Genomic DNA, 22,500 nt, shown 5'->3' with positions numbered 1-22,500 from the left:
GTTTTTCTGGTTGTAGACTTGTGTGATGACAAAAGGATTTCTCACAGATGGGGAAATAGCTGGGAGCCTGGCTACGGTTGGAAGTGGAGCAACCACGCTGTGAGCTGGAGAGTGTGCAGGGATTGGCGCAGCTGGAGAGGGTGCAGGGATTGGCACAGCCCGCCCGATTAATGAATCAGGAGGTCTGGAACTAGGTCCAGAGTCCAAGGCTGTTCGAAAAGAGTGCAGGAACGGAAACCATATTTGTCGAGACCAGTAAGGAGCAATAAGGATCATTTTGCAACCCGAAACGGCAGCCTTCTGAATCAATTTCGGTATGAGGGGGAAAGAAGGAAATGCATAAAGAAGTCCCTGGGGCCAATTGTGGACTAGAGCGTCTCTGGGGGGATGCCCGGGGAGTGGAAGGAGGGGGGAGAAGAAATTGCTGCACTTGTTGTTGAGGGGAGTTGCAAAAAGGTCGCAGCAAGGTTGGCCCCCATCTGCAGAAGATTTGGTCCGCAAACACCTGGTTCAGAGACCACTCGTGAGGCATGAGAATTGCTCTGCTCAGTCTGTCTGCTATAACGTTGGACTTCCCAGGGATGTGCGTTGCAATCAGAAACCGTTGGGAAGAGATCACCCACTGCCAGATTCGGAGTGCTTCTCGACATAGGGGGTAGGACCTGGTTCCGCCCTGCTTGTTGATGTACCACACTACGGACATATTGTCTGATTGAACTGCAATGGTCCCGGTAGGAAGAGAGTCCTGAAGAGCCTGCAACGCTAAGAGCACGGCCCTCATCTCCAAGACATTTATGTGCAGATGATACTCGTGGGGTTGTCAGGTGCCTTGGACTGTTCTGCCCAGATAATGCCACCCCCCCCACCCAAAAAGGGAGGCGTCCGTGGTCACTGTAGCCACTGGAGGGGGAAGAACAAATGGTCTGCCGTGGAGCACTGATGTGGAGACCATCCACCACACAAGGTGTTTCTTGCATGCCTGAGTGATCATAATCGTGTAAGACATGGGAAGTTGCTGGAAGGACCATTGGGTGAAAAGAAGCCACTGGAGAATCCTCATGTGAAAACGAGCTAGGGGAACAAGTAGATAGCTGCTGCCATGAGACCTAGCATTTGAAGGACAAACCTGGCTTGAATCCTTTTGCATGCTAATAAAACCTTAACATGCTGATGAATCACTGAAACCCTGTCTGGTGCGAGGCTTGCTAACATGTCTTTGGTATTTAAATTTGTGCCTATAAAAGTGATAGATTGACAGGGCAACAATGCAGACTTTTCAAAATGTATTGAGATACCTAGCCTGGAGCAAGTGTCGATGGTGCAGTCTCTGGCTCGCAGAAGGTGATGTGTGGTGGTAGCAGTGAGATGTCTGGTGGTAGCAGTGAGAAGCCAGTCGTCGAGATATGGAAACACCTGGAATCCTTGCTGTCTCAGATGAGCGGTAACTACTGCCATACATTTGGTAAACACCCTGGGGGCTGTGGCGAGACCAAAGGGCAGAGCTCGGAACTGATAATGGCGGGCTCCCAGCCGGAAGCGGAGGAATCTTCGGAAGCGTCTGTCCATTTTTATGTGGTAGTATGCATCCTGAAGATCTATGGAGCACATCCAATTGTCCTGACCCAGAAAGGGTAAAATGGACTGAAGCATGACCATCCAGAATTTTGTTCTTTGTACAGACTTGTTTAGTCTGCTCAGATCCAAAATGGGTCTCCAGTCCCCTGTCTTTTTTGGTACCAAAAAGAACCTGGAGTAAATTCCGGATCCTTGTCGGTCTGCTGGGACTTGCTGGATGGCCCTTTTTCTTAGCAGTTTTGAGACTTCTTGCACTGCTTGGTCCCTTAGATTGGGTGGAACATCTGGAAGGGACTTGTATGACTTTAAGGGGGTGCGAACGAAGGGGATTCTGTAGCCTTCGGATATGACTGACTGTACCCATTTGTCTTGTGTTATGTCTCGCCAGGCTCCTGGGTACAGTGATAGTCTTCCCCCGACTGCCTCCAGAGGTGAGCAGCCGGGCAACCCTTCAGGGATGCCGGAAGGGCTTGTCAGAGAAGGATTCTCTGCTGCCCTGGTTTTGCAGACCCCCTCTGCCACGAAGGCGGCATCTGTTATTGTTCCCTCCTCTGCCCCTGGAGGGAAACTCACCACGTGTGTCCGGCAAGGCTCCTTGGGATTTCCAGAACCACATCTTCCCACTCTTCTGACCCTTAGGATATGGTCTGTAGGGAGTGGAAAAATGGACTCCTACAGCAGAGAGAGTCTTGCCTTCCTGCTCACACCTGGTAAGGGTATCTTTCAACTGTGATCCAAAGAGAGAGGAACCATCAAAGGGGGGTGTTGGTGAAAGGCGCTCTGAAAGGTTCCACAAAGTTACATAGCCGCATCCAAGCGTGCCTCCTTAGGGCCACGCCTGTGCCTGCGGCTCTACTCGCACCATCGGCTGCGTACGAAATGAGCCGCATGGAGGAGTTTACCACAGAATTAAGAGTTGCCAGCTGGGAGGCTGCCTTAGGCTGGGCCCCCTCAGCTGATGGATCTTGGAGGGTATCTCCAAGCTCTTTCAGGAAATCCCTCTGAAGACGGGTAAAGTGGCACAGGTAATTCAGGGACCGCATGGAAAAGGTCGCTGAAGAGAACATCCGCTTCCCATATCTGTCCATCGTCCTGGACTCCTTATTAGGGGGATGGACAGATGAAGAAATTTCAGCCAACTCCTTCTTTGTGACCGCTGCTACCACCATGGCATCAACGGAGACACCCTTGGTCAAGAACTGTTTGTCCTGTGGGGCAGGACTCCTTATTAGGGGGATGGACAGATGAAGAAATTTCAGCCAACTCCTTCTTTGTGACCGCTGCTACCACCATGGCATCAACGGGGACACCCTTGGTCAAGAACTGTTTGTCCTGCGGGGCAGTAATGAATTTTGCAGGTCTTCTAGGGGTCGGTTCCACTGAGTCTGGAGCCGTCCACACCTTTCGAGCCACCACAGACATCAGTGGGTCGAAAGGCGGAGACACCCAGGAGGTGGAAGGTTGGGATCCAAACGCATCCAGCAATACCGACTCATCCTCGGAAGGGCTTAGGGTAGTCCAGTTTCCCCTCTGCCTAAGCATCTCAAGGATGTCTGAGAAGGAGACATCTTCAGAGGGGGATCTTGGGGACCCTTCCAACTTCTCTAATTCGGTATCCGATGTAATAGACTCGGGGGAGTCAACATGCTTCCTCTTGCATTTTCTCTTGCGAGGTGGCTCCTCTGAAAGATCAGGGGAGGCCTTGGAAGAGGAGGATACACCCAAGGGGGTGTCCTGGAGTGCTGGATCCCCACGCTTAGGGTCTGGAAGAGGGGCAGAGGCTGACACTGGCACCCTAGGTGGAGGAGCCGATGGGGTCTATCGTGGGACTGACTCAGGGGCCAGCATACTCCTCATCACCTCGAAGGCGTCCCTGCCCAGACACAGAGAAGACTCAGGCTCCGACGAAACCAAAAGCCCACCCCGCACCGAATGAGATTGCTCCAAGGCAGATGTGGGAGCCAAGCTCACCTGCGCCGAAGCACCGAGATGGAGAGCAGGGTCGGACAAGGGTCCGATGCCACTCGCCCCCTCGGAGCCGACGAGGGAGTCTCGGTGCCCAGATCCCTCCAGGGAAGGTACCATGGAAGGGATTTTAGCTAAAGGAACCGAAAGGGAGGGTATCGGAGCCGACGGTTCCACGACTCTAACCCCAACAAACTCCGGCTCCGAACTCAAAGGAAGAGCCGGAGGAGGAATATCAATAGCTGTGGATGGAGCCGATTCCTGATGAGGAGAGTTGGACAACATTTTGGCAAGGGCCTGGACTTCAAGAGCCTAATGACCACTCTTTCCAAATCATGGTCCGAAAGTCTAAAGGACCGAGAAGAGTGGGATGATCGGTGACTATGCTCTGACTGGAGCAGGGGCAACTTTGGAGCCGACCGTATCGCCTCCAAAGAAAGAGACCTGGATCTCTTTCGACTCTCAGCCGGCTCCGAAGACCGTGTCGGAGCCGACTGGGAGGGAGGGACATCAGTTCCAGCTGGAGCCGAAATGGATTGTGTGGCTTCACCCAATGACGGCTCCGAACTGGGAGCTGACTGTTTAGGTGGCCTGGAAGATTTCACTGGCTGAGACTTCGACGGTGAATCTTGGGATTTAAGCAGACCCCTCAGAATCAATTTATTTTTGCGCTCCTGCAGGACTCTTGGACTGAAGGCATGACAGATGGAGCAAGAGTCCTGCAGGTGCACAGCGCCCAGACAATAAACACAAGAAGTGTGACCATCTGACCATCTGTCAGAGACATCTTCTGACAGCAAGAGTCACTTCTTGAATCCGGACGGTTTTGGATCCTTGGACATTCTTGGAAGAAAACCAAGGACAAGTTTTCACACAAAAAGTTAAGGCAACCGATAAAAAATATTAATACCCTACAGTTATCACAACCCACACAAGTACTACTACCACAAAGAAAAACAAACTTATCACTAACACTACAGGTTATAGAGAAAAAGTTTTTAAAGGAGATAGAAAAGAAAGGTTAAACCTCTAACTCAAACGGAAAGTTAACCTCCAACTCAAACAGAAAGAACCTTTGTGTGGAAAAGGGAGAGAAGGGGGGGAGGGGAAACACTTTAATTTAAACGAGTTTCTTAGGAAGGGAAAGCTATTTAGAGAAAAGAAACTAACTACAATGAATAAAGTCTAACTAACGACTAATTCTACACTACAATACAGTAATTTTTACAGGAAAATAACAGTAAATAACAGTAATAATAATGACGCTTATACGACCTGAGCCAGTAGAACAACCTCGCAGCAGAAGCAGCAAACGAGATCTGGGTATCTAGCGCCAGGCATCATGGGATATAGGGGGGCCTCGAGCCAGTAAGCAGCTCTCGAGCTTTTGAAGATGGCCGAGTCGGAGCAGAGGATCGGCTCCGAACCCAACCAGCAAGAATAGAAGGCGAGATAGACATCAGCCCTTTCAAAAGCCAAAAACACAGCATCAATGGGACAAGATGGTGTCCCAGGCTGCGGCTTGCACGAACTACAGAGCGAACTAACCCCAAACCTAAACACGCTGTTCAGCCTCAGCCTCTCCACAGGCTACGTGCCCATAGAATGGCGCACAGCAATGGTTATTCCTCTCCACAAAAGGAGAGGCCACAACTGACCCTGGTAACTACTGCCCCATAAGCCTGACAAGCCTGGTCTGCAAGGCTATGGAGCGCATCATCGTGGAACTCATTAACAAAAACACTGGGAACCTCCAAAACACTTGACCCGACCCAGTTCGGCTTTGTTAAGTTTAGATCATGCCTACTAAACCTGGTTGACTTCTTCGAGACAGTCACCAAGGCCACAGACGAGGGAAAGGTGGTTCACACAGCCTACCTTGACCTCGCGAAGGCTTTCAACACCATTCCCCACTCGGGTATTACACAAAAATTCACCAGCCTGAACATAAACTCCTACGTCACGAGATGGGTTGCCAACTGGCTTACAGACCGAACTCACACGGTAAGAATAGTGGGCTCCAGGTCCGACTCTAAACCAGTCACAAGTGGTGTCCCGCAAGGCTCGCTCCTGGGACCCCTACTGTTCGGAATATACTTCTCAGAAGTACAGGCAAACACAGGAGGACTATGGCTAATCAAGTTCGCCGATGACTGCAAACTGGGAGCCATAACGGACTCTTCGTCTGACACGGACAGCCTCCAAAAGGGCCTTACTGAGAAGGACACCTGGTGTCAAAGTCATGGCCTCAAGCTAAATGCCAAAAAATGCATAGTCATCTTGTTTGGGAAAAACAAAACACCCATGAATTACCACAGCCCCCTTAATACAGAAGAGGTAATAAGAGATCTGGGGACCCAGGTAGATAGTAATCTCTCCTTTTGACAATCATATTGCCAAAGCAGTTAGGAAATCCTTCTATGGGGCCCATCTAATTACTAAAGGGTTCACATCTAGAAATAAAGAGGTTACAGTGCCCCTCTACTCCTCATTATTAGACCCATCAAAGAGTACAATGCCCCATTTGGGATGTACCTCACAAGACACTTCCAACAGCTGGAAAGATAACAAAAGTACCTCGCCAAGAGGATTACTGGTCTCAAACATATGTCCTATACAGCCCGACTGAAAAAACTCCAGCTGTACTCTGTGGCATATCGCTTACTCAGAGGTGATCTCTGCCTGACTTACAAAGCCATGTCCAACTCAGAATTTATGGACATGCTCCACCTAAATAAATCCAAGTCACTGCGAGCCACACGCTCTAGTGAGCTAAACCTCGCCACAACAATAAATAGAACATGCTGGAGGGATAGATTCCTGTCACAGAGACTCCCCATGCTTTGGAACAAAATTCCAAATTACATCAGGCAGAGCCCCTCACTAACACTCTTCAAGTGAAACCTTGATGAGTGGATGGGTAACAGAAAATACACCCCTGGGATCACTTCGTTGGCTCTGCTTGACAGAGGATCAGTTAATTAATCGATGGGGTGACGAAAGCAGACACACTCTGGCTAGGCTTATAAATGCCCTCGGGCATATATATATATATATATATATATATATATATATATATATATATATATATTACACACACACACAATATATATATATATATTACACACACACACACACACACACACACAATATATATATATTACACACACACACACACACACACACACACAATATATATATATATATATACACACACACACACACACACACACACACACACACACACGTAGTGGAGTCATACCTCAGCACCAATAGTCAAAATCTCTTAGTGCAACGGGATGCAAGTATTGCAGGTATAAATGTAGAATGTTGCTACAGTAACAGCGCTTGTGTTAACAGACATGTGTGGGAAGTCACTTCTGATACTGACATACATGACCATCAGTTACTGACAGACATCATAAGATCATCATAGTGAAGTACCACACAAATCACAGTAATGATCCTGTGGAAAACAGCAGAGATATGACCAACAAACATGGACAGTCTGACACAATCTGGTCAGTCCAGAGGTATACACAGAACTCCTTAGTGCAAGACGTGTGGGCCAAACCTACAAAGTGGATGTTTACAGCCATGTAAATGGGGGTATCATCAAAATACTGGAATAGATAAGCTCACACAGTTGATGCATTCACACACTCCTGTCTGTCCTAACACATATTAACCGGAGGAGCAGAGGGCCCAAGCCCACATACTTCCCACTAGTTAGTGACATACATCTTTACAGCATTCCACTGCTTTGTCAGAAATACACAACATTTGTGGTGGCCAGACAACAGTACATCTGACAAATATTTGGACATAACATCACACTAGATAAATACACTGAGCTGCTAGGCATGTCACAAAGCATTGTGCAAACTACAGGCAGACTGCCACAACACTGACCCAAGTTTCTTATGGGGGAATACACATGTACTTGCAAATACAGCAGGCACTACAGGCATGTAACAGACACCAGTGTGAAAGTGCATACCCACAACCGGTCTGAACACAGTCACATTATGGTAAGCCTAATTAATAGTACAGTATATGGACTGTTTGAACAAAACCATCCTTATATGTGCCACTCACACAGTAACCCTACATATACTGGGCCAATACACAGTGTAGTCTGATGCCCGACTGTGGTATCGAACATGTGTCAGTCTGGTCCTACAAACATGTACGCTGATAGAGTACCATAAACTGGAGCAGCATGCAACATCAGACAGAACAGGACCAAGAACAATGGACATCTACCACACGGTGTACACAGGCTAAGTATCATATTCACAATACACACACTGTCAATCACCATAAGTACACAGACCTCACTACTGTACAGACTACAACAGAATGTCCAGGTTTTGTCCTCAAATATACGGAGTAATACACATAACATGCCTAGCAGTCTGAAATCTCACTGGCTTGTTATCAGGCATGATGTCAGTAAATAATGATTTACTGTACATATGCACCTCTTACTGCATGACATATGGACATAGGGTGACAGACTTGGGGGATGGAGGCACAAACACAGGGCCAATATTGACAAATTGCTATGATAAACTGAGAAAAATCGTGGTGTAACAAGATTTGTTGTGACATATCTCTTCTGAGGGATATAAAGTCAGTAACTCACATGGCTGTCACCATGTACTGACTGAAATCATCCGAGTATGCGACTGCATTTCTAAAAAGATAGGAAATGTGTGAGTACCACACCACTTGCAAGACTCCAAACTCTGGCCAGTCTGCAGATAGCCCTACAGGTGAGAGTTTCCTCAACCACATAACACCGTCATGCCAGACTTTAAATCATATAGAACAGTCATATTCACACAAACCCTGTTAAACCAACATTACTTCAAATGTAGAACAGCAATACTTACATTCTGTCCTCATGTCTGGAACATCTCCCTCCTGTTTGTTGGCCTGTCTCCGCAGTGTATGTTGTAAGAGGCATTTCTAACTACCCACTGTGATGCTGTTTGTCAAACACCCACATGAAGTCCTGCTCACAGTGAAGTAAAAGGGCTAACACCCACATGAAATGCTTAGTTATTGGAGTGTGTTTCCAAGCAATTGGCTATAGGAATGATACCACAGCTGTTCCACATGCAATTAGCAAATGGGGGAGTGCAATTCATGCACAGGCCATCAGCTGATCATGAGCATTACTTACAAAACTCAAGCTGGTGCCTAAGCAAAACAGATGTACTTTTCCACATCTACCAGAGAGGGAGAGAGAGACAGAGACAAAGTAAGAAAGGAAGAGAATAAGAGAGTAAGAGCCAAGCATGTTTGTGTATGATCCGTGGGTGGAGAGTGGTATCTGGGTATTATAACGGTTGCCTATACTGTTTATTAATCCATACTGTCACATAGTAATTGCACATGGCTGTACACATTTATGGCTGAGAATGGTCTACAACAACCTCTACAGTGTTTGAAAACTGTTGGCCGTGTAATGTGGACAATGGGACACATAGGTCCTGAATATAATGATGTAGCAAAACCCACAATGAAATGGATCCTGTCATTACACAATCACCCCAACACCCACACAGGATACTGATGACACACACACACACACACACTCAAACACCCACACAGGATACTGATGACACACACACAAACACACACTTACCAGTACCGAGTTTCAAACTCCTACCTATGTATTTCTATTACAGTGTTATGCAGTTATTGCACATGCCACAGAGCTTACATGTTGGAGAGCTGTCCAAAGGTATCTTTGAAGGTGAGTGATATCAGCAACAGTGCTAAAGGAGGGCTAAGGAAAGTGTAGTAAGTGTGAATGTCCACAAAAGCAGGTGTCAACGAAAACAAAACACACTATCAGGGAAACACAAACATTACCAAAGTTGGCAGGATCAGGATTAGAATGCCTACCTAACTAGCTTGCTACACTACAGTATTACGCAGTTATCACAAGTGCCACAGAGCTTACATGGCTAATACATGGCTAAGGAGTTATTGCAAGGTGAATGACAGCAGGCGTGCTAAAGTAGGGCAATGGGAGGTGTAGGGATTGTGAATAGCTTCAAAAATCATTAATCACCTCACACACACACACACACACACACACACACACACACACACACACACACACACACACACTTGCCAGTACTGAGATGCATAGGTTCATTGCTTCACAGGTGTGTAGTAGGTGAATGGGCCTGAAGCCTGTACAAGGCTAGGGAAAGAAATACCTTGGCATCAGGCCACATGACAATGGTCTCCAGTGTGGCTCAGGGGTGTAGTCCCTGGAGTGGTTCCCACAGGTAGGTATTGTATTCACCATCCACACATCTGGTTTTCTACTCTGGGTGGCCAGTGATGTGCACTGGTTCCCATGTATGTGATCTACATTCCATAACATGGACAGTGTCTGGGTTGTGCACATGTGACACATGCATGTTCTTTGACATGTGGAAGTGTACTTGAGGTCTCTGGGGCATGTTGTATGGACAGACTTATCTTCTGATGTAGCATTCCTGACCTCATTTGGTGAGATCTGGCTATGGAACAGAGGTCGTGCTTGAACCTACATTGACAGCATGCTACAGGTATTCAGTGGAGTTAGTGGCGTCTGTCCATACAGAGCATGTGTATAAGGCACGGTATTCCCTTTGTGGGTTACATTTGCAGACTCTACTGTTTTTGCAGGTGTCCAGTGAGGAACATAGCAAAAGGATCACTGTAAGCATTTATTTGCCTACTGCAGGGATGGAACAGGGTGCCATATCCTTTTACTTGCTGAATAACACACAGTCAGGAGATGTAACACATCACAGTACTTTCTGATGTCAGTGGCACTGTTGTGGTCAAGCACTGTTGTGGTCAAGAGGCATGTAGCCCACTGCAATCACACCGTGGTTACTATCCGTGAGGCAATATGCAGGGAACTACCAATATAATGGCTGTTGCCTAACCAAGTGTGTTTGTGCTTAAGACATGGGTGGAGAGTGTTCTCAGAGTAATAGAAGGGTTGCCTATATTTTTCAACAATCCATAATGCCAAATGTAGGGCTATGGATTGTCTACACCAGCCTCTCTGGTGTTTGATATCTGTTGTCCTTGTAAGGTGGACATTGTGACATATACTAGGTCCCCAACATAATAATTTAGCAAAACTCACCCCACAATGCATCCTGTTATTACACAATCACAGCAACTTCCACACAGGAAACGGATGACACACACACACTTGCCAGTACTGAGATTCAAACCCCTACCTATCTATGTACTGCTACTACAGTGTACCGCATTTATCGCACGTGCCACGGAGCTTATAGGATGGATGCTGTCCCAAGGTACATCTAAGGTGAGGAACATCACCAGCCCTTGTAAATACCAACACTGGGTGATGTGGGTGAGAGATCCCAAAAATAATTTTACCCCAAACACACATTTACATTTGCCAGGGGTGAGGTTCAAAACTCTAACAATCTTTATGGACCATTATGTTACGCATTTACCACATGCACCACTGACCTGACATGGTTTAGGGTTGGCAACAGGTACTTCTTAGGTGGATATCTGCAGGACTGCAACTCCGAGATGTGTACTGGGGTCAAAATCTTTGAGGTACACACATACATATGTGCACACACACAAACACTTGCCACAGATGAGATTCAAACCCATACCTGTGTAGTTATTGTTATTACATTGTTCCGCATTTATGGCACGCACCACAGAGCTTACAGGGCTGGCCCTTGTCCAAAGGGGTATTTCAAGATGGCTGACATCAGCAAGGTTGCATGGGAGGTGTAGTGACTGTGAATGGCCTCAAAATCATTAATTTCCACACACAGTTTCATGGTTGCCATGTCTGGGATTAGAACTCCTACCTAACTAGTATGTTACACTACAGCATTACACAGTTACCGCAAGCACCACAGAGCTTATGGGGCTGAGAATTGTCCAGAGGGTTATTTCAAGGTGACTGACATCAGCATGAGTGCTAACATGGGCAATGGAAGTGCAGTGTGTGTGAATGAGCCATAAACCATTCCTCTGGAAACACACACACAAACACACAACACTCAGTCACACACAACTTTACATCTGACAGGACTGGGTATACAAATGCTAGATGAATACTGATTTGTAACAACTACCATGTTACACAGTTATCACAAGCACCAGACACTATAGGGATAAAGGCTACCAAAAGCAAATGTCTACAGTGATTGACATTGGCACATCATGTGATATTGGCCAATTGGATGTGTGGTGGATGGGGCAGGCCTCATGACAGCAATCTCTTTGTCACTGTCTGTCTCTCTCTTCCCCACATCTGTGTGTGTATGATTGACCTATTATAGTGTGTTGGCCTTGGACATGTGTGAGTATTCCTATCCAATGTATGTGCAAAGCATGAATGACGTACAATCTGGTGTGTGCGCACAGACATCTATAGTCCACTGTTGTCAGACATGGGCTTCATTTCTCCAATATGTATAGTCCACTGTTGTTGTCAGACATGGGCTTCATTTCTCTAAGTGTAGGAGCATGCCCAGTATGACCTTCTGTACTGAGTGTGTGAATCCATTCCATGTAGGTTGTACTTCAGTGCAGGATTTTGTGTTCTACACCTACAGCTACCAACCAGTTTCTGTAGGATATCTGTAGATAGGTTGACAATATGGAGTCACAATCAACGGGCGAAAGATAGTGGGATACTGTAACTATTGTGTCTGTGCTGCTTGTGTTACATGGTTGGTGTTAGCAGAGATATTCAGACATATGTATGGTTTTACACTGTGATGTATTATGTCATCAACTACTGACAGATATACTTACTTCCTCACAGTTATTTCCTGGGAAATAAAAGATGAATGAAGCTGTGTCCAGTATTGTGGTCTGCAGCCTACATATTCTTGCACACTCATGCCATTCTGGAGGGGTAGCTGCAGACACTTGCTGATGGGTCTGTGTAAATGGTCCAGCACCTTGGTAATGTGGTGGCTGAGGATCCCCTACTTGTACATCTATTGACATAACAGAATGGCCATATCCTGCTGTGGCCATACCTCTCAGCTGTACAGATTCACCCAGGTTACCCAGAAGCAGGGCTCATATATCTGGTCTGTTCCCCTTCACATTGTGGTTTACAAGCAGGTTTGTAGCCACCCATTACTGGGTTTGCAGACAGGGATAGTATGGGCACACAGACTTTCAGACTTCACACACTCCATGACATCAATGCTTCTACACCCCCCACTCTGTTATTTCATCCTCTTCCTAACATTATGCGAGCGATATCCAAGAAGTATCCCTATAGTTGTCCCTTCATCCTAGCGGTGTTTAGGGGATGGTCCACGGTTCATTTAGTAGGACATGGTGGGCATGTTAATGGGATTTGTCGACATGGCCTTGCATTTGTATTCTGTGGACTGTGTTATGTTGTTAGTTGGGACCCCATGAGATAACATACATTGGTAGTACGGGTGAGGCACAGGCCTTTGACAGAGGACTGTAGGGCATTTGGTAGTGAAGCAGGCCATCTGTAGCAGGCTAATGGATTCTGTCACTCCTACAGTCCCAGGCTGCGAGCCACTGGATTCCGTTGGGGTGACAGGGTAAGTGTGCGAGGTGTTAATGGCAATAGTTCCTGTCCATATTAATCCATTGTTCTGGATGCTGACAAGGTGCTGCTTACAGCTAGGGACACACTTGCATGGGACACCTCTTCAGCATGCTGCTATCTGTGGGTATTCCCATACAGAAGTGGGGGTCATACTGTACTCATTCCCAACAGCAGGGATATGACCTGTGATAACCCTGTGGCTGATGGTGGGGTGAGCTGAGTGTATGTGTGATATGGAAGCTTCTTGTAGCTGACACACAGGTATACCTGGGGCATTCCCCTTGTGCAGGGACATAGACAGTCTCCCATTACTTCATAACTGTGCTTTTTGTGGTCTGCCACTGACTGGCCAGACTACATCTGTATTCCATACTACACAGACAACTAGTGTGCTGCTAACCTGTATGTACAATTCAAAAGTGTGTGCAGTTGACAGTTAAATTTTATGTACTCTGTCCAAGGTACTTCCACCTGTGCACTGTGTGTATGTTTGGGCCCACATTCATGGCATGTCCATCTTTCAGATAGTGACAGATATTGACATCTGAACAGTGAGTATGGATGAATTACTGAACTGGGTCTTGCTGGGATGCATTGTAGTTGGCACTGCAGTTTGTCAGAACATGGCCCTGTCATCGACAGTACTGGCCATAGGCCGCCGAGACACAACTCTCCATGCCTACATGCTGACCACTTCCACACAATATACAAAACACAACAACCTAACACACAGAACCCTGCATATTGTACACATGCAACAATCTATCCTGTAAATTGGGCGAGCTCAGGTAATCTGTGCTCCACTGTTATTAAACCCACACATATATGGTACTGCATTTCTAAATAGGAGTGGAGGGGGGGCACACCTGACAACTGTAAACATTTGCTATGACTGTATTGGTATTTCAGGTACTCTGTTGGCTTCCATTTTGTTTTGTATTCTGACCTATCATGCAGACTAGAGGCATATCAGTACAGTTGACCTACATTTGAGTTTCAGACTTTTTACCCTTCAGAACTAACATACAATTGCCGGACCTGTTGTAGTCTGTCTGTGTAGGTCTGGAGGGGGGCTGTTCTGCATTGCCATCAACTGGAGGCCTTAGCACAGCCTTTCTTTATGGTCATCTACACCTGTCCTGCTGGCTGAGGCTGTTGTTGGGTATGTGAGCCTCACTGACATGCATATGTGTGTCCTATGGACACACATTTGAGCCACCACATGTACTGCAGTGGGATTTGTCACCTTGTCTAGTACTGCCTACTTTGTTGACACCAGTATTTGTTATGGATTTCATGCTGCCCATATAGGTGTCCACTATCCTGCCATCCCATTCAGCCACCGATCCCCTTGCATGCTCACATCCATACCATAGATACAACTAGCAGAACATACTACTGCATTTAGCAACTGACAGGAAGAGTGACTTACCTTGTGGCTGTGCCAGTATTGAGGATGGTGCTGGAGGGCTGACTATGTCGGATGTACATAGTACACTCCCTATACATGGTAAAGCAGAGGTAGTGTCATGTTTGGCATCCCTTTTACTGTATGTGCAAGTCAGTGAGAGGTGTCATTTCCTGGGTTCCCACCATGTCAGTGTATGTGCTATGCATTGCCTCTTTGCCAAAGCCTGGGCATACTGGACACGCCTCCTTCTGCCTACATGGGCAGGCTCAGGTTGTTCCTCCTCCGAGTTACTCTGTGCCTGTGCTGGCCTTGGCAATGGTGGGGGGCTGTGTGGCCCTGCCCCGTGCTGTTCCTGCTGCAGCTGTTTCCGCAGGATCATATTGTGTAGCATGGCATATACAATGAAAGTTTGTGTACATGTAGCTACAGAGTACTGCAAGGCTCCACCGGATATGTCCAGGCTCTGGAACAGTGACTTAAGCATTTGTGCGTGTGCCACATTATGGAGTTCTGTTCGGGTGTGTGCACATTTCTGGTGGGTGTCAGCCACGGCTCCAGTGCGTAACCAGCATCCCCCACTAGGTGGCCATATGGGATGTCCCCACTGGCAAATCTCTGGTACAGCTCTGTCATATGCCAGATGTGGGAGTCGTGATAGCTTCCTGGGCTGCCAGCACACACATTCATGATAATGCCCTGGGCATCGCACACGACCTGACAGTTGATGGAGGGGAAGCCCTTGCGGTTTATGTAGACCCTACCCTGCTCACCAGGTGGTGCTTTGATGTGTATGTGCGTGCAGTCTATAGTACCCACTACCTCAGGGTATTCTGCTATTTGGTGAGAGACACATATTGCTGGTCAACGCCTCACGGATGTTGAGGAAATATATGTGCTCACCGGCATGTGCTGACATGGCATCCAGGAACTGGTGGAGTACCCTGGATGCCTGTGAGATCCCCATGATATCCCCAGTTGGCCTTTTGAAGGTACATGTGGCTAGTATTCTTAAGCCTACACATACCTTGGTATCCACTCGGATGGGTTCCCCTCTGTTGGTTCTGTGTGTGAGGTGTGGCCGGCACAGCTCAACAATTTGATGTAGGATGTCCCTGTCCACCCTATAGCGCTCCACTATCTCCAGCTCATATAGCCCCTGGTAGGTTACCCTGGGTCTGTACACTCTTCTCCTTCTCCTCACTGTGGGTTGGTAGTCAGCATTCTCATCCTCACCACCCTCAGCCTCTTCCACATACTGATGTATGAGAGCGACAGCAGCCCCTATCATTTTGTTAGCTTTGTCAGGTAAAATTTCCCAGTCAGTGTACAACGGTAGGCGGATTCTGATACATTTCACCTGCCAGCTATGCTAGTTCTTCTTGACTGCCTTCCTACTGCTAGCTATGCTAGTTCTCCTTGATTGCCTTCCTACTGCTGTTTTCCCTTCCCATTGCCTTCCAGTTTAAGCCCAGAGGCACACCTCGCATACCCAGTGCGAGGATGTGAACAGAGCTGCTATTTCCTGTTTTTTTTTTTTTTTTTTTTTTTTTTTTTTAAACCTGGTGCGTGGTGTGCACACCCATTTAGCCAATGTAAACACTGCTAGGCAGCCTCAGACACATCCCCCTTCCTTAGCCCGTGCTTAGCTAAGGGCTAACACGAGCCACAGAGCTCCAATAAGCTTACAGCATGCATGACACTCCCCCTTATGATGTCATCTACCTCTTATGCTTATACCATGGTGTTGCTGCACCTAAACGGGTGCAAGCTAACACTGAGGGGAAATCTGTGATTCAGTCTCAATCCCCTCATTTGCATAAAACTGACTGCTAATGCATGGTTACAAAACTAACACTCAGCCTTCCTCCTTAGCAACTACTATTCCATGGTATTGTTGTCTTATGCATGCCATTGACTATTATGGCAGAATGCTGATTTTGGTTTAAAAGCTCATTTCCAACTTTCTTCATTATGTTCGGGCCGATCCCATTTGGGCACCGCTGCCCTATGCTTAAATGGCCGAAATCGGCCCAAAAAAAAAAAAAAAAAAAAAGTTATTTTTGCAACTATTTCCCACACCAGTGGCCATATATTTGGCAATTGGCATGCCTACTACACTGAACACATGCTTTCTTTGGAGCTGTCATGCCTTCGTTTTGTAATTTGGTTAGTAGCCGAATACATTCCTGCAGGTTGCACTATTCCTGCACAGACGCCTGCCTGCTTCCTGGATCACTAATTCACCTCATTTGCATGGTTTTCACCTGCAAATGGGGTAATTAGCATACAGGAGCTGTGTGCATGCAGGAATAGTGTAGGAGCACTCGTGCATGTCCCAGGAGCTCGTTCCTGGATCGCTCGTCGACCATATTGTGTGCAGCAGCTCTTGCACTATTCCTGCACGCTGTGCAGAGCTTGCTAAATCTCAGGGAAAGTCTAAACCAAAAGCAACAGAAGTATTGATTTCCATTTTCTAATTGCTTTTTTGGCAGCCACCATAATTAGGCTCAGCAAGCACTCACTATGTCTAGGTAATTCCGATTCTGTATCATAATTCAAAAAATCATTTCCTTAGTTATACCAATTTGCTCACGTAGTATTTCTTGACTGAGTAGATAATGCCTTGGATTTATTTATTTATTTGTACTACCAGGAATACTCATGAAAGATGTGTGTATGTATTTTCAAGAATAACTACACAGCATTTGCAAAGATTGAATTCTGTTCTACTTGAGGGTTCAGGTTTCTATATGTCTTGCTTTTTTACTCTTTGGTATATACCATAACTGCATTAATGACAAGAAATATATATCTAGTCACACTACAAAAGCTTGCATATTCAGGAGTGCTTGACTCTTTAGAAAAGGTGGAGTCACTTCAAGATCTCTTACAAAGATGTGCGCCATCACATTGTGTTCTCTGTATTACTTACTGTACTGACTGCCATCATAATTACAGCTGTTGTACAGCATTTTTTTATATACAGATCTGTTTTACAACAAGTACACACTTCCAGTCTTATATACTTATATTTTTGGTATTTAGTGTCCAAGTAGTATATGCACTATCACAGAATTCACTCTCTCACTGGATAGAGAGAAGAGGAATGAAGGTCAGCAGGACTAAGACAGAATATATATGTGTGTGAATGAGAGGGAGGATAGAGGAATGGTGAGGATGCAAGGAGTAGAGGTGGCGAAGGTGGATGAGTTTTAATACTTGGGGTCAATAGTTCAGAGTAACGGTGAGTGTGGAAGAGAGGTGAAGAAGAGAGTTACAGGCAGGATGGAGTGGGTGGAGAAGAGTGTCAGGAGTGATTTGTGACAGACGAGTACCTGTAAGAGTGAAAGGGAAGGTCTACAAGAGGGTAGTGAGACCAGCTATGTTATATGGGTTGGAGACAGTGGCACTGAAAAAAAGGCAGGAGTTTGAGCTGGATGTGGCAGAATTAAAGATGTTAAGATTTGCACTGGGTGTGACGAGGGTGGACAGGATTAGGAATAAGTATATTAGAGGGTCAGCCCAGGTTGGAAGGTTTGGAGACAAAGCCAGAGAGGCACGATTACGTTGGTTTGGACATGTGCCGAGGAGGGATGCTGAGTATATTGGGAAAAAGATGCCAAGGATGAAGCTACCAGGTAACAGGAAAAGAGGAAGGCCTAAGATAAGGTTTATGGATGTGGTGAGAGAGGACATGCAGGTGGTTGGTGTGACAGAGCAAGATGCAGAGGACAGGAAGAAATGGGAACAGGTGATCTGCTGTGGCGACCCCTAACGGGAACAGCCGAAAGAAGATAATGACTTAGGAGTTTCAAGGATTGTTGTCCATTATCATGCAAGGAGGGGGATTACAAGATTTTATTCCGTCTTTAACTCCTTTCTACATTAGCCAACAGCAGTACTGCAATGCTTGCTATGTTGGGCTTCCATACATCCACTAACACCCAGCACAGAATGATGCTTTCCCTGGTGGGTCCCCCATGTCAATTGCTCTTGCAATAGGAAATGTAACAACCCTTCACACTGACCTGATGTTGGCCGCTGTCTCATACCCCTACCTGGTCAGTTACTCAGATTGCTAATCAATCCTTGGTCATCTGGGTCAAAGACTTGGATTTAACCACCTGTGCCACAGAGTAACCTCCATTTCATTTTATTTCAAGCCCTGCATGTTTTCAAATTATCAATTTATTCAAAATATGCATTCTAATATTTTGTTACTGGTTACTCCTTGCAAATGGAAGCTTATGAAGAAGAGTCTAGAACTAATTCTAGACTAAAAAACAAACAGAAATCTGTCACTTTACTGCAGCTTTAGTCTTGGAAAATAAATTGCCAAACAACTCTCCAAAGTTCCTAATAGTTCCGGTCTTGAAAAAGAAGTTGCACAACAACTTTCCAAAGTTCCTAATATTTCAAGTCTTGAAAAATAAATTGCCCAACAACTCTAAGTCCCCAATACTTCAGGATAGTGACAGTTAATACTGTAAATCCAATGCTCTACTGACAAACTCAGAAAAATGGCAAATTGTGGCATGTCTATGGCTAATGGGATTTGGCTTTAGTGACATGAATGCACAAGTAAAGACTTAAAAGGTAAAAACTAAAAAAAAAAAAAAGTCAAGACATTCAGAAGCTATGTAGCTAGTATGTCCTTAAGGGATCATTTGCATATAAAACTACGGGCCTCCACAGCAGGAGGTTTAAGGTGTTACACAGTGAAGACTCTACCTAAAGTGACCTCACAGAAAGATTACACTAAATGAAATTTAGTGGGACTATATAAATGACTGCGCCTTCAGTGGTATTTCAAAGAGAATTGTGACATCAGAGTGTGAGTGGATTCCTTTGCATATTTTTATGCAGTAGGGATGCCTCTCCCTTTGCATGTTACATTTCTGGAACAGTGTTTAGGGACAGCATTCGGCTACATTGGGGCACTTAAATCTTCACAGCTGTCTGTAAAAGACAGCCAAAATACTTACCTTACATATGAATGCCTGCAGTAGTACACTGAGGTATTGAGGTACATGAAAAGTTGTTTTATTCTCATGTGTTAACCTGGGTAAAAACTGATCACTGTCAACCATTTTCAGGCTGTGCCTGGGAGCAAAATAAGAAAGCAATGATACAGTATTGAAGCAGTAAGAGATTAAAACACACAGTACACTCAGAGAAAGTAGTTATGTGATATATCAAATCCACAGATAATGTTAATATGTAGAAATATTACAAAGATAAGCTTATAACTCAACATATACATTATATATATATATATATATATATATATATATATATACTGCTATAACATGTACATTAAACTACAAATTGCCCAATGTAAAATAATGCATCTGAAGAAAATAAGTAAAGAATGTAAAAAGAGAAAACTGGAAAAGGTAAGAAGCAGAAAGGGGAATGGCACACAAGGAGAAATGAAAGTTCAAGTTTATCACAAATGCCAAAGGATGCAAGCTATTTAAATATAGTTTTACATGTCAAAAGGATGGAAAGGGGATTTGGGATAAGTTAGGGTTATAGTAAGCAAAGTTTCTTTGCAAAAATCCATTTGAAATATGAATACAGTAAAGCAGTCAGCTGAACAAACTGCTGTAACTTCAAAAGTGACTAAATGTGGTTTAATATTAATGTGATACAGATATTACAGATCTGCAGTAGACCATAAAGGCAGAATTAGTTAGTGATGTTCCTAAAAGATTTAGTGTTCTGTATGTAACTGGACATTATAACGTATGACTTGACACTTCAGTCTGTTTAGTAAACTCTTAAGTGCTTGACTTGGGGAATATATATCTAGACGACTACGAAGGAACAGTGACCTTTCACTTAGATATGGTGATCAAGTATAATGCTGAGACTGCAATGGAAAGGAAGAATGCCAGGAGCTACAGGAGATGTTAAAGATATGGCTTGCCAAAAGGTATTCCATCTGGGGTTAGGTGTTTTGACTTCCTTCTTTAATGGACTGCTAGGCCAAACATGCAGGTGTTTTACTGAAGAAATATGACTGCTGCAGTACCCCCAAGGTTGACAAAAAATGAAACTTAGAACCTTAAGTGAGACCCTCTTCAGCTCATGCCTGTGGATCCTTTGCAGAGAGGGTACATATCCATTGGCAGTCCTCACACACCCATACTGCAGGATTAGATTATAAGGGTTTCAAATAATGAACATATATTTGGAAACATGGAAGGATTTTATGAATATGACTAACTTAGTGAATTACAACTGATTTAGCCAACTGCTAATTTGCAATAAACACCGAGTTGCAGCCATTTCCCCGATGTGCATTCATGGATGGCTGTATGGGGAGGGGGAAGGAATCAGTCTCAGTAGCAACCTGGTCAGTCTGTGACTAAGAATTTACCACTTTGCCATTAATAGTGGAGTCAGAGAATCATACACTTTAATAGGTATTCTCAGTATTCAAATGAGCACAAGCAGACACTTATGCTGTAGTCTCTACATACTTAATGTGCTAAAATACAGTTTAAACAACATTCTTATTTTTGTTTTCAACAACACAATATTACAAATTTACAAATTTTACATTAAGCAAGGGACTGGGAGTTTGTGACAGTATGCTTAAGTTATGCGGCTTTATACACAGAGCAATCTGAACTGTTGGTGGCAATATGAATAAAAATACTTGTGTTTGCCTAAGTAAATTAACCAAACAGTGCTCCTATATTAAGTATGAAAAAGGTCCTTGTGGATCAGTGTTTATAATTGCAGCTAAAACCAGTACAGAAAGTCATCACAAATCCAGTATGACATGTACACTTGTATTACACCAATCATCAAAATAAAGTACACCTATACAAAACAATCAGATTATCAGAACAAAATATGCTAATTGCTAGTCAGTGTACATCCCACCCCAAAACAATAAATGGATAAATAAAACAGAATCTGTCAAAACTGTAACATTTACACTTCACCAGTCAGACCTGTTCCTAGTATACCTCACAACATCGTTAAAATATCTGCCAATCGCACTAATATATATCACAGCAATTCTATGTGGACATCCAGTAGTGATAAGTGAACGATCTAGTAAAGTTGTCATAGTGTTACAAGAAATGGCATACACTATACAAACACCCCTCGCTGCTGTTCAGAAGCTATCAACGCATTTCAGTTACACGAACCTAAACGGAGAAACAAGCGCACACTGCATTTTGTCACATATACATATGTGTCACATTTCAAAGAAAAAAATCTGCCTGCTACCACTTCAATTATATATTGATGATACACCTGGTTAACAGTGTTGACAACTCACTAGCATCCGCCACGTCAGAGGAAGCAAGCATAGTTCGGGTCGAGCTCAACTACCAGTCCGCTGTTACAACACTCTGCCTTTCTCACTGCCAGGCCCCAACACTTTTTCCTACGAGTCCTGTGACAATTGAGTCCCACTACAGTGCACCCTTACCTTCCTTTTACCCCGGTGCAGACTCCATATCCCCGCTGTCCCCTCACATTCCGTTCCAATTTCATACTGAAAATCCTTTACTGGGTCCCTAGAAAAGAACCACATCCTGCAGCTGATGACATGGAAGTGATAATTCAATAGTGCCCACCTGGGGGCGTCCTGGATACTCTGCGCTGCCCAAACCAATCTTCGCAGTACAGTACCGAAGATGACTTAGTGTTTAATGTTAGCAAACGCATTCTTGTACCCTTTCCAAGACAGGGTTATCACCTGTTTCTCTTTTTGAAAGAGTATACTGATTTGGACAGTTGCAACTCATGGAAAACGTGGAAAAAGGCAAATGTCATATTTTAGGAGAAAAACATTTTCTAATTATCATTTAAGTAAGACAAAAACTATCATAAGCTGTCTTGAAACACTTTCATATCAGAGAACAGGAACCACTGAATTTCCACACCACTTTCTCTT

General features: G+C 44.9%; 1 protein-coding gene across 1 annotated transcript in view; it reads right to left on the bottom strand.

Annotated features, from left to right (window-relative positions):
- Positions 1–22,213, bottom strand: part of SCYL1 (SCY1 like pseudokinase 1) — a 1,581,020-nt gene extending 1,558,807 nt beyond the window's left edge. The window contains exon 1 of the mRNA XM_044075764.1: positions 22,033–22,213. Coding sequence (XP_043931699.1) covers positions 22,033–22,137 — 105 coding nt within the window. The 5' untranslated portion in view covers positions 22,138–22,213. The remainder of the gene's footprint in view (positions 1–22,032) is intronic.
- Between the last annotated feature and the right edge of the window lie 287 nt (positions 22,214–22,500).

The sequence above is a fragment of the Protopterus annectens genome, chromosome 6.part1, assembly GCF_019279795.1.
Source record: "Protopterus annectens isolate FY-2018-M chromosome 6.part1, PAN1.0, whole genome shotgun sequence".
Taxonomy (NCBI): Eukaryota; Metazoa; Chordata; order Ceratodontiformes; family Protopteridae; genus Protopterus; species Protopterus annectens.
The sequence above is the reverse complement of the archived record's forward strand: the minus strand, read 5'-3'. Positions and strand labels throughout refer to the sequence as shown.